The sequence below is a fragment of the Argopecten irradians genome, chromosome 2, assembly GCF_041381155.1.
Source record: "Argopecten irradians isolate NY chromosome 2, Ai_NY, whole genome shotgun sequence".
NCBI lineage: Eukaryota > Metazoa > Mollusca > Bivalvia > Pectinida > Pectinidae > Argopecten > Argopecten irradians.
In genome coordinates, this window is record NC_091135.1 from 35287017 (window position 1) to 35301437 (window position 14421).

At 35.3% G+C, this 14421-nt stretch overlaps 1 protein-coding gene across 4 annotated transcripts in view; it reads left to right on the top strand.

Annotated features, from left to right (window-relative positions):
• LOC138315294 (teashirt homolog 2-like) overlaps positions 1 to 13456 on the top strand; it is a 143957-nt gene extending 130501 nt beyond the window's left edge. For all 4 annotated transcript variants that reach the window (XM_069256189.1, XM_069256191.1, XM_069256187.1 and 1 more), the window contains exon 2: positions 2807 to 13456. In XM_069256189.1, the coding sequence (XP_069112290.1) occupies positions 2807 to 6456 (3650 nt within the window). In that variant the 3' untranslated portion in view covers positions 6457 to 13456. The remainder of the gene's footprint in view (positions 1 to 2806) is intronic.
• Positions 13457 to 14421: the final 965 nt, after the last annotated feature.

Sequence of the window (14421 nt, forward strand, 5' to 3'; positions counted from 1 at the left end):
ACAAGTCTTGGCAGGTAATTGATAAAATATGTCATTTTATGTTAAACGAATGGATGTCTTTGTTATTATGTTTTGTTGTTGGGTTGATTTATTGCCTTTATTACGATGGGGTATAAACCCTGCCTCACGGACATGTTTTATGGGTGTTTACTTCAACTATGGGTGGACGTGATTAATGCATTAAATATTCACCATCCTCACTTCGCCAGCTCCAGCAGTTTTTTATGGCCGACTTATGCCTACTGTTTGTACTTTACCTGGTCAATTTGGAGCCTAATGGACCAAATTCCAGTTTATTGCATGATATCAAAGATAACATACTTTTAGGAAATTTTTACTTCTGCTGCTGCAAATCTAAACTAGTTTTAGAGAAACCTATTTACCTATTCTTCAGGGCTGGTTACAGTATCCTTTGTGTGAGTCAATATCGAATTGAATTTTCTTAAATTGCTCAGTATACAAAAATAGGCTTGTAAATTGAAATAAAAAATTGGAATCATGACCATTTTTTTAAAAAAAAAATTTTAATGTTTATATATATGTATATAATGTAGCCATTACATTCTTGTGATTTCACTATGTCCTGTTCTAATCTCTGAATCATTTTTCTAACGCCCTCAAATGTGTCTTCATTAGTGAATAATTTGAAGACTTATAATAATTGATTAATTGTGTGGCTTAGTAGTAAAATTTGATTTAGAATTTTTAATTTTTGTCATAGAGGTTAATGTGCAGAGCACAAATCAAGACAAGTCGTCATCAATAAGATAAAAAGATATCACATTATGTAAAAATCTTGATCGATCTTGTATGAGGTCATGGATTCATGTTGAAAAAAATTTGGCAAATTGTTACAAAAAATGAAGTCATATGATGTTCAGTTTGATTTGGGGGTCGATGATCAGAATTATATAGAACAGACATTGACAGCTCACAGCTATGCTTAAACCTCGTTCTCATAATGGCTATATAGCATTGTCAGCTTCACATCCCTGTAAAGTTTTATATCCTGGTGTACAGCATTGTCAGCTTCACATCCCTGTAAAGTTTTATATCCTGGTGTACAGCATATCACAAAATCCACATCAACTCACATCAAAATCGACTTACGTCACAAATGAAGTTCAGACATGCAGGTATGTTTAAGATAAGTAAATATGAGATTTAACGGGAATTAATTGAGTCTTTGCCGACTGTCGAGTCTGTGGATGAACTGACGTAGTTCTATAACAGCCTTGATATCATTACACAAGGCATCACCAGTAGCAACACATATTGTTCAATTACTCAAATCAGGCCTGATGTTTTTTATGTATTATACATTCTGACAGGTTTGGCATAACAAAGATTTTCTGTCAATCTGTGTTCAGATTGTTACTTCATATTCAGTATTTTGTTGTGTGTGGGTTTTATCTCTGATTCATTTCAATATCAGCTGATACAATAAAGATGAACTAAACCTGTTACATAATGCTTGTTGGTGTGGATGGAAGGGGTCTTACTGTTGAAATTACATACTTAGTACCGTACTTATGGCTAGGTTAGTTGGTTGGCTATGGTTGTTTAAAGTCCAGATTTAGGTTGCCGTATATTTTTTTTAACCTCTACTGCCTTGTCCCTTGGTCAGGCAGATGACGCCCACAATTTTAACCTGACTGAACCAATATGATTACAAAATGATCTGAATTCAACTCTGTATTTTGAATACAGTCCAAATCGATCTCCACAATTTTGGAGTTGAATTCAGCACCGATTGTAATCATTTTAACAATTTTTATCACATTATTCAATGTTTGCTTACTACAGAGTTATCAGTTCCTGAGAGTTTTTTGTTAAAAAAATAATGTTATTTTCTCTATCTAATATGACGTTATACTCATCAAAACATCACAATCATCACCTATCCATAAGAGAAGATACCTATGTAATATATATTACAAACATGTCTAACACCTTGTATTTCTCCACAAGAGAAGATACCTATGTAATATATATTACAAACATGTCTAACACCTTGTATTTCTCCACAAGAGAAGATACCTATGTAATATATATTACAAACATGTCTAACACCTTGTATTTCTCCACAAGAGAAGATACCTATGTAATATATATTACAAACATGTCTAACACCTTGTATTTCTCCACAAGAGAAGATACCTATGTAATATATATTACAAACATGCCTAACACCTTGTATTTCTCCACAAGAGAAGATACCTATGTAATATATATTACAAACATGCCTAACAACTTGTATTTCTCCACAAGAAAAGATACCTATGTAATATATATTACAAACATGTCTAACACCTTGTATTTCTCCACAAGAGAAGATACCTATGTAATATATATTACAAACATGCCTAACACCTTGTATTTCTCCACAACAGAAGATACCTATGTAATATATATTACAAACATGTCTAACACCTTGTATTTCTCCACAACAGAAGATACCTATGTAATATATATTACAAACATGTCTAACACCTTGTATTTCTCCACAAGAGAAGATACCTATGTAATATATATTACCAACATGCCTAACACCTTGTATTTCTCCACAACAGAAGATACCTATGTAATATAAATTACAAACATGTCTAACACCTTGTATTTCTCCACAACAGAAGATACCTATGTAATATATATTACAAACATGTCTAACACCTTGTATTTCTCCACAAGAGAAGATACCTTTGTAATATATATTACAAACATGCCTAACACCTTGTATTTCCAATCTATCTTACGTATTATGATAAGGCTTTCTTGACTAATTTTCATTTTTTGTGTTTTTCAGCAAACGATGAAAATGGTTGTGAGAGTGGTGAAAATGAAGGCATTGAAGGAGACAAAGACAATGATATGAACAATGACAGCAGCTTAGAGGATGCTGGAGGGGTGGAGAGTGAGGGTGTGGAGAAGGAGGTAGTGGAACAGACAAACGAGGATAGTCCACTGCAGGAGGACAAAGAGGAGGAGGGAGAGAAGAGAGGAGTTGACGGACAAGAATCTGATGTAGAAAAGTCTCCTATGTCTGCAGACACCATGCCACATCATATGGATGACACATTGTCCCCTGCTAAGGAGGAGAGTCAGAGATCCGGCACGAAAAAAGATGAGGACACAAAGAATTCACCCTCTCCCCCCTCCAGACCCGAGACACCTCCTCTACAGCGTCTAATGAGGCAGGACCCGCTGCCACTGTTTCTTCAAAAGAAACAACACACCCCACCAAAGAAACTTTTTAAAGATGGATTTTTTCCAACCAAGTTTCCAATACCTCCAATGACTTTGTCAGCAATGTCGGCTATAAAAAATGCTCCAACACATCCAAAACAAACAATGGCCAAAGCCAAAATGTACTCCAACAAACTACCAAAGTCTTATCCTACCCCATACTCAACAGCAAAATCTCCCTCCTCCATCCATCACTCAAACCGCACTTCAACTTCACCGTCGCCAAGATCACTTCTTGAAGAACAACCTCTGGATCTGTCCAAGAAAGCCAATGACAAGAGTGAACGCAGTGCTCACAAGTCCCAGTACAAAAGTAGTTCTAATGGACATCATTCCACAGGAAGGCATCACACTTCAGATCGTCATTCCTCAGGGCATCACTCTTCGTCAGTGGATCGTGATATTCCGTCAACACTACAAAGTCTCCAGCAGAGGTTTGGGGGCAATCTCCACATGCGTTCAGTAAGGAAGCCCATCAGTGGGCTACTGCCAGTGTCATCAAGCATATCCAAATCACATAGTCCTATGCATTTAAACTGCAGTAGTCAAGTAAAGAATTCCAATATTGTCAAGAAATCTCACACTGGTAGTGTGGTGAAACCTCCACAGGTTCATAGTCCTAATAATTCCTCAAGGCTGGAGAAAAACATGGAGAAATCAAAATGTTCATCTGCAAATTCAGAAAAAGACTCGTCTCCACTAATTCCCGATACCGACTTGAATTCCAACATAACATTGAAGGGAAGTGAATGTGATATTCTTACTGATGATTGTAAGTATACAATGCACAGGTGTACATGTTTAAAGACTTATAACACTTTGTACGGTTTGAGTATACATCTGCAGGAAACCGGACATTCTCCTGCAAGTACCAAACAGGCAGCCATCATGGAATACCCAAAACTGGTGCGTGGACAGGATATGTGGCTAAATCAGGAATCAGAACACACCAAACGCATTCTACGGTGCATGCAGTGTGGAGAATCCTTCAAGTCTTTGCCACTGTTAACTGTTCACATGATGCAGACACAACACTACACAAAAATAGTCAGTTCAGAGCATGGCCGAAGGTCGCACAAGTGTTCAGCATACTGTGACCGTGAGATGGACCGCGAGTGTATATTTAAGTGTAAAGTGTGTAACAGTACGTTCAGTGATATGGAGGGTCTGGCTAATCACATGATCATGTCCGGTCATCACAAGAAAAACATTCTTCGCTCCCACAACTATCTTAATGAGAAAAACATTCTTCGCTCCCACAACTATCTTAATGACCTTGCCTTCCGCGGGCGACGCAAACGGTATTACAATGACAAGGAAGGTTTTGAAGGTCTAGGAAATCCTAATGTCGCCTCATTTCTGAATTACAAACGTAAATGTCTTAGTCATCCTGTTACTCCTCCGATTAATGGCCATCGTCACTTCACCGACAGTCCAGACAGTGAAACGCCGGAGGACAGCACGATCAGCTGCGAGAACTGTGGCGACCGTATAGAGACTCAGTTCTTTGTTGAGCATGTGCGACTCTGTCTCCGCACTAAACAAAGTGATTTTACCAGATCAAGAATGAGTTTATTCAAGGATGAAATCAGTTCCATAAAATCAGAGAAATCCCACGATTCTCAGGATCTAGATGAGGTAGACGAAGAGACTGCCTCAATGTTTGATAGGCCCCATGATTCTGATGAGGAGATGGACACAAAGCCAGACATTCAGGAACTAGATTTGTCTATAAATCAGCAGAAAATGTCAGATACCTCCGACAAATCCAAGGAAATAAAAAGTGATGAAAGTGAGGACAAATCCCACAGCGATAAAATCACAAAAGAGGAAACTATCAATGATAAGGAAGAACAGGAAAGCCAAAAATGTGTTATTACTGAGGAAAACCCTGATAATGTATCAACTCCATCAGCAGATACAGTTAAGGAAGAGGTTCAGGTCGGCGAACAAGTCAATGGCAATGAAACAGAAAAGGAGGTGTCCTCCCCTCTGCCACAGTCACCAGCTCATATGGAAGATGACGTGAAGGAATCTCCACGGGCTAGTCCTGAAAGGTCTTCAGAGGACATGAAAAAGTCCCCCGAGGAAAAAAATGATTTGAAAGATTTACCTATGAATGTGAAAAAGGAGCGGGAATCTGAAAGTGACTTATCAGAATGTTCTAAGGTGAGGAAGAACACGGATTCGACCAAGAATTTAGATATCATTGATCCCGGTAGAGCTGCGGAGGACATGGGAGATAACTCTGCACTTAAGGCTATGGAATCATTCATACAGAAAAGCTTCTCCTCAAAGTTCGATTATCATAGGGGAAACATGGTGTTCAATACCGGTGAAAAAACACTTCTAAAGCCATCCGTTTATCGCGACGATAAGGAGCATAGACATGGAGCTCTGTATCGCTTTGAAAAATACAGAAAATATTTCCAACAAGATGAACATCGCAACAATGGATCTGTGAAAAAATCATCAGGTGAAGATGCATTAAATGTGTGTCTGCAACCATCCTCCTCTGTATCTAGTGCAAAGGATGATCTGAAAAAGTTAGAGAAAATGTGTGAAAGTGTTCATAAGCCTGTTAGTCCTTGTACAGACATTGACGAATCGCAAAGCACTGGGAACTCTGAAAATGGTGAAACATTGGCTAGCAAATATCTAAACTGTGGGGAAGAGGAATCGAGGCCAGCTAAAGACTCAAAGTCAGGGTCGTCAGCTCTGGACTCACTCAGCAGCTTTGTATATGGGCAGCCTCTAAACAGTGAACATCCACTGGACAGTTTACAAAAACTGATCACCAAAACGGACCTACCAAAGCTGCTAGCATCGTCCCAGTCCATCAAATATCTCAGACAGTCTGAGTCGCCCGACTCCGGACTACCTCTGAATCTGTCCCTTAAAAAGGGCCAGGATGATGATGGAAGTGACATTTTAGAGCGAGATGGGTTTTCCGACCAGGAGGGTAGCCAGCATAGTGGTAGTGAAAGTGACGGTACGGCAGAGTATAGATGCGCAGCGTGTAGCAGGCATTTCGCATCTAAAGGGTCATATCGATACCATCTTAGTCGCTGTCATCTGTCATCCGTCAAACGATACGGTATCAAAGAGGCGTTTAATATGAGCCCATATGTCTACCTCCCTTTAGATCACACTGCAAAGTTCTCAAAGTACTATGAAATGGCACACGAATTAGCTAGCAAGGGGAAATAATCTTTATCTTTAAAATGATAATTCATATTTCCATCTTTTCTTGTTCATTGGAATCCATTTTAGCACTGCCCAAAGATTTCTCTTCTACTATTTCGTTGTTCCTTTGATATGTATTTTTAATAGAATTCCTACTCATTGGTATCCACTAACACCTTTGTTCAAGTCATATTTTTTTCTGCATATGAAATCCTATTGGTAATTGGCTAAAATATCATTGAAATGCCAGAACGGTTTTCATTTACAAATAATTACCAATTATGAATAATCTCTCAATTAGGCAACAATAGTTGTCAGTGTCTGTTACATTTATAATATGAAACCACTTTTTTTTTTAATCTGATTAATTTTCATGCATTTCACTTAATACCTTTGTCAGTTTTAAACCTTTTTTTCATAATGGCAAAAGATATAGATATAATAAAAATCAGTTAAACTGTGATATGGTCCCATGTCTGCTTGTGACAGAAATGTTTTAGAGGAAGTTAGATTTTCTTTTTCTTTTTTTTCTGAAAATAAGAATTCCATTTTTCCTCAGGGTCATGTAGGCACGCTTTAAGATCTTGTATATTCTGTTGAGTAACAATGTAAATTTAACCCAAGATTTTGGGCTAAATTTAGGGTAAAATCTTTAGTTCCACTAATGTTCATTTTCAATGAAATTTCGTTTGAGATTTTTCAACTGGAAAGCAGTTATTGCCTTGAGTTCCATCTTTATCCAAAGCAGTGATAACAATATGAAACAGTGCTCTCTATTAGTTAATAAATACAGACTTCCTTTATCGAAATTCTCTGTTACTATTTCCAAAACAAATTTTTTCTCATTTCTTGTCCTGTACAATCATCAAAAAAGATTTCTGTTAAACATAATAGTTTTCCTGAAAGCAAAATGATGTTTGTTAAAGAAAATTTGGCGAAAAGTTAAGAAAATATAATTGTGGATACATTGCAGGTGTTGATGGATATTTGAAGTTTTTGATCAATTCAGAGTGGGAGTGATATTTAACAGGATACAAGGTAGAGATAAATTACTAGATAGGCTGCAGATAATACAAAATAATGTAGAGGGGACATTTATCATCCTAAAGTGTGACATTCATTAGTATAGCAGCCATACAATTTATTGACATGACGATGAAAAATCGCAGCTGTCTTCTATAAAGTCGTACATAATCAGCGTGGATCAGGTGGATAGTCTTACATTTTATATTACATATGTGTCATAACACAATCAAAATCTTCTACAACATTTACACAAAATTTCTTGAAATCAAAATTTGTCAGGTATATGGGGCTAAGGCTGGGAGTGAAATATCTTCACTAAACAAATATTTACATGTGTTATTCAGGGTAACAAATTTCCCCCTGTAATGTTATCATGAGCCCTTCCAGTCACAGTCCACATGTGCTTTTCAGGGTAGATGAATTTATTTTAAACTGAAAACCATTGGATATTGATATTTTTTCTTGTGATAATAAAATACTATGAAATCATTAAATTAGATTTCGGAATTCATATGAAAACCATTGCTGGGAATGTAAGTGAATATGACGAGTCACAATGCAGAGACACTCTGATGATCTTGCGAGTGACCTTAAGAGTTAGCTGTCTGTCTTGATCGAGAGATTGGCAAAAAGGACAGACATGGTGTCGTGATCCATCTACAAATGTCTCGTGTGATATGGTCCAGAGACAACAACTAGACCCATAGACAAAAACTTTATATTTACACACATTTAGACTCATCTTTCCTACCACCGAAACTTTCTGGCAGATATCCAGGATTAATTCAATCATAAAGTATTTTACTTAAATAGGTAAAATAACATAACATTTTTTTCAAACTTTATTTTCAATGTAAAAAGCAGGTATGCTACAGATTTCGTCATCAAAAAATTATGCCTTTTCTAAAATTCTTGATTGAAATACTCTTCAACGTCATTTTAGTATCTTTTCATTTCTGAATTAACCAGTAAGGTCATTTGTTATTCTCTTAAACTAAATCCTTGTCCTTCTTTTCTATTGAATTTTTCTGACAAGAAAGAAAAAAAAAACCTTCAAGCCATCTTGATTTTATTTATTTTTAATGGTTTCCTGGTTCTGACGGACAACAAACCCTAAAACTTGTCAAATTTCAGGAAGTTGCAGAATAAAACTTGATAAAAATTCTGAATTAAACGTCACTATCTTTTTAAAAAATCTAAAATCTGTTCATGACGAGGACATGTTGGCAGTGTATTTAGTTTAAGTTATGAATCCCTCGGAGCATCAAAGTCTTGTTAGATAAGAATTATATGTGCTGTTGTTTTTTGTTTTGTTAAGAGCTGGCATGATTGATATGTTTGAGAAATTAAGATTAATGGCTAAAATGTCTTTATATGATAGCCATTCTGAAAACTCGGATGGAACACGTTTACGAGATTACAACACTCCGATTTATGTCAAAGTGAAATGACAGTTTTCCTCTCTAACAGGATGTTCATGTTGACGAAACGGAAGTTTTAATTTTCATGAATGGTATTTAAAATGTGCTATATTTTGAAATGGCAATTATTTCTCTCACTTTTTATCATTAACATTATGATTCGTTAAACTTATTATCAAACAAACAGCAATTAATGTACTGTTATTATTGTTACTTTAATTTTATGAGCTTGTTGAATTTGCTTGTGTTGTTAAATTTTGTTTAATAGACATTTTTAACTACACTAACAATTTTTCAAATGTTTCAATTGATGGTCGTCTGTTTTTTTATCTTCCTGTAACCTTTTGATAATTCATCTTCTTGACTTTCCAACAAAATGAAACACAAATACATCTTCATGGCTGGTTGAGTTTTCCTGTTATAACAACTCAGGTGACATATGTAATTTCCCTGTGGAGAATTGATACAGATTAGATTTCCTGCCAGATGTTTATACTATTATTTGTAACATTTTTAGTACCCTGCATCAGATGCTAATACATGTGAATGGCTTAATTTCATTTCAATTTGGGTAGTTATCAAATCAGAATTTTAGCTTTTGTACCAGTAACATTGAGGATTCTACATTTTTTACACAATTGTTAGGTATTGCTAATCAGATATGTAGCAAAATGGCCCAACTGACAAGGGAAGACAATTTCCGTGTAAGTTTGAAGCATGGACAAGACACAAGTGAAAAATTATCTTTGTGACTTTAGTCAGTGAATATTTAAACTCATATACAGTATCAAGAAACTCTCTAGAATCCACTAGATATTTCTGCTAAATACAATATATCTTATAATTTATTTGATTAACATTGTGCTTATTATTGGAAAACATTTCCTTTTTTAAATTGTCCAAACAAAATAAAAAACATTGCAGTTAGTTATAGACTTTGTAGAGAAGATTGAAAGTACAGAGGTCATTGTCGCCCATAAAAAAAGACCTGTGTTAGTCAATTTGACACAATCTCCTGCTAAATACCTGTGTATTTTATATCCCTTTGGCTCTCCTTAACATCACTATCAATCATCTACTACCCCCTCCCTTTATCTCCCCCCTCCTTACACGTGTGTAGCGAGGTGTGCATCCTAATGTCAGCCCTGACAAGACAATAAGTAGACCAGCCAGGTGTTTTTGATGATGTATCTGTCAGTCATTCTTCAGCCTCGGTAACAGGGGAGAGGGGGGGACCTTGTCACATCACGGTCTCATCATCCAGATGTTTTTGTTGATGTATCTATCAGTCAGTCTTCAGCATGGTTATGGGGAGGGGGGGACCTCAGGGAGGGGCACCATGTCCTGTCATCCAGGTGTTTTTGCTCATATTCTTCAACCTAAAAGGAGGGATGAGGATGATGAAAGGGAGGGAGTTGTATCATTCTGCACAAACAGGAGAAAAGGTTGGGCTACTGTCATCTTGTTGTCCTTTCACCTTAAGAGCAGCCAGTTATTCCTCAAGCTAAAAAGGGAAGGGGAATTGTTGATTAATCTTAGATATTTTCCAGTCATTTTTCAGTCCCAGTAGCATGGGTAAGATAGGAAGGGGTTCAAATCATTAAGGTGATTTTTGTGTATAGTTATGTTAGTTATTTGTCAGCAGCTTTGCTAAAAAAAAATAGCACAGACTTGTCACATCTTGTTGTAACATTCATGTGTTTTTGATGATAGAGTTGTCAGTCACTCTTCAGGATTAGAACAGGGAGGGGGAGGGATGGAGGGGGGGAGCCATGTCACATTGTCTCATCTTATAACCTAAACATGAATACCTTGTAGCCCGAGACCTTACTTGTATCTTCATTTAGAACCTGAGGTGGTGTTAGAGGGATGGAGGAGGGATGCTGCCACATGTGGTTCTGGAGTTATAGGTAGTGACAGGTGTACTTTTGTTTACTTTGGAGACTAACAGCGATAGGAGAAATTAGTACTAAACCTGTCTACAACAGAGACTTGGGCTATCTAGGGAAATGTGTCTGCTGGTTCTGTATACAGAAACCTATACACACACTATCAGAAACTTTTTTTATATCAAACATACATTTATTTATTACAAATATTGATTGTCCTTTGGTATTTTGGATGTAAGTTTTTAATTAGTACATTTACTGTCAATATTTTTGCCATTTTCCTGCAAGTTATTTTTAAATTCTATGACAACTGTTATCAGCTTGAATTAAAGGATATAGGGTCACAGACCTTGTTGATTCAGGTCAAAATATTTTTTTGATTTCTGTTTTGGTCATTTTCTGTTCCAAGATGCTAAAACGATATCATAATTGAATCCCAATGTTACAAGTGATTTTTAGTTTGTAGATTATATATAATATAATCATTCAATGCCCATTTGACAGTTAACCCCTACCCCCTCCCTCCCCCTGTACATGACGAACCGGATACAGCTAGCCTCATCACCTGGGTAAATATTACTCATATCCTGTCATTGCAGTTGATCACCTTTCACAGGTGAAGTCAGCACAATTGATAGATCTTTAATTGATAAAATTGTTAAGAAGCATTGTTACCTAAGCTATGTGTTCACATACTCGAGACAGTGTCTGTATACAGTGGTGGTACCATAAAATGGAGGCCACCATTAATAATTTTAATCAAAATACTGAATTTGCTAATAGGAACATCCCTGTGCTTTCTATAAGGAGCTAACCCCCTTAAAGCCCACACCTCAAACCCTCAATTCTTCCCCTACCCCTCTTCCTCCACCCCCTCATCATGTGACATCACTGGATTATGGTAAATAGAGGTTTGACAGGATATAAGTGTTATGGTAATATGATAGGAATATTTCACGGTAAAAAAAACTAAATATTTTAAGTATGTGATGACTATAAAAGTGGCATTTCATTCCAAGACTTACATTTTCTTAATCCTAATATGCGCCCCTTTGAAAAAAGTCTTAGGTGCCCTGGGCGCTAATTCAGGCAAATAAAGTAATTAAGAAAGGTTCATATTGCTGGATTAAATTCAGACCTTTGTAGATGTAGAAAATATTTGATGAAATCCTTAGTTAAGCATTGAATATGATGCTTTACAGTAGCTTCTAGAATTATAGTATTATTATCATTATCATTATTTATGGTTTTAAGTTCCAAAGAATATTTATAGTCCATTTAAAAACCAAAGAAAATGTTTCTGAATCATAATTCAGTGTTTTTGCTTGTAATCTTTTTCATCATTTTTCGCTTGTTTCAAAAACCTTGCAATGTAGATTAGTGTACCTTAATATCAATCATCTGGCTAGCATAATTTGATTGGCTGAAATCCATCTCTCTTCGTTATGTTAATGGATGTTAGAGAAAGAGAGTAGTTGTCTTTCTCTTTAAATTGATTTAAAGTTATAAATTCTCAGAGAGGTTTGTGATGGAATGTAATCATTTGTCATTTTTGTTTTATATTATTATTTTTTCTCATTCACTTAACTTGCAATATGCACTGTGAGCAATTGTTTGAAAAATATGTTATAAATGATAAGTGAATGGTTTTGCTTTTCCATTTGATATATAAGATATCTAAATGAAGCTTTATGTGTTCTATCTAAAGAATTAGATGCATTAGAGGAATATTTTGAATGGGTGCATTTTTTTGCAATAATTTATTTTAAAAATGGCTTATTAGAGTTTTCCTGCAATATGAAACCTAATGTTAACACAACATGATAAAAATAACCAAACCATAGGCCTACATCATATGTCAAATTTCATAAGGTTAGTGATAAAATTGTCATGACACAATTTTCAGTTTTTATGATAATATGGCAATTTTAGCAGATTTCATTTAGCTTTCATGGGAAGGGAGGTAACTCTTACTTCCCTATTAGCAAAGACTAAATGTATTTTAATCATTTTAATTAGCAATTCCCTGTCTTTTGATTGTAAATATTTACTTCTAGGTTACAGAGAATGTAATGAAGTGTGTACATATCTCATTGTTATATTATTTGTATTGTATTATATATTTCCTGTCGATTCCTATTAAAAAAATGGACACGGCAGTCTTTGAGAAATCCTGTAACTTTTTACTGAAACCGTTTTTGCAATATATATGTGTATAAGTGCTTGAAATTGTTTATGGATATATCTATATATGGCGTTATACATATTTGTATATAATATAGGTAATTATATACAAATCTATATCCAGTTTGAGAACACAAACTAATTTACATATCGTTTGTTGTGTCTTTAAGGCATTTATTTTGTAAATCCATTAAGCATATGAAAATGTTTGCAATCATGCATAGAGAGGACCCCATTTGAAATGTGAGATGTTGAGTTAGACGACATTTTGATGTTTATGATATTTTTTATTTCCCCTCTTTAAAAGTAAATCATGCAATAGGTTTGTTGATAAACTACAAAATATCATTTAAGTGGAATTGTATTTAGTGATTTAAGTTTCACTTTAAAGAGTGGGAATTTTATTGTGTACAATTTTAAAGATTGAAATATTTCATCGTAAATATCATACCTTTAAGGTAACCACGATTACCAAATAAAGAGACTTATCAGTAATATACATAAGTTTTGTGTTATTTGTACTACAGTCACTCTATATATTGAATAATGTCAAATGAATTGTTTGATATGATATTTTGCAATATTATTTTAACAGCTAGAGTGATTTGCGTCTATGCTAAGATATGTTTGTGAAGAAAATCTGAAGTATTTGGAGAAAAACCACGCACCTACTTGGATCTTGATCTAGAGGCAGAGAGTCGGACATTTTACTTTGTAGCCACACATTCACCACATTATCACCTACTATCAACTTTCTTTCATGGCTACTAAATTTCGCAAGTTCTGTTTAAAAATATACTCATTAAGTTATATATATATATCATTAAATATTAAGTTTCGCTTCACAGATTTAGAATTGAATGGAAATACGTATACCTTTGAATTTAATTGTGTAAGAATGGAATAAGATAACAATTTACAGAGATAAATCTTGCAAAACCTTGGTTGGGAAATTCCCGAAAATAAATTGCAAAAAGTTGGGTTACAGTATGACAGAGAAACAGCCTTGTAACAACTCAAGTTTTGTAAGGATAACTGTCATTATATCTACCCCTGGACTGTGTCATAGCTAAACTGAAGACAATTTTGACAGAGTTGGCTGGTGTTAAGGATCACTATGACTTTGATGGAGTTTCCTGTAAATGAGCGTGAAGGAACCAGGGATGCCCCGATCATTGTACGATCCGAGAGTGACAACAGAATCTACCTTTCGTCGTCTTTTAGTAATGAACAGTGCTGATTCAGTGTTTGATTTCTAATTATTTGCAGAACTTGATAAGTATTGTGCAGCCAATTTTAGCATCTACATGTGGAAGTGTGACTGAATTCAATATATTAAAATTTGTTCTAAGAAAAAAAAAAAAAACTGAAGACAGTTCAGGAGAAAAAATCTGACCAATCACAGAAACATTCTTTGAAGATTTACAGAGAGCGACACCCAACTTCAAAGCCATCTGTTATTGCATGTC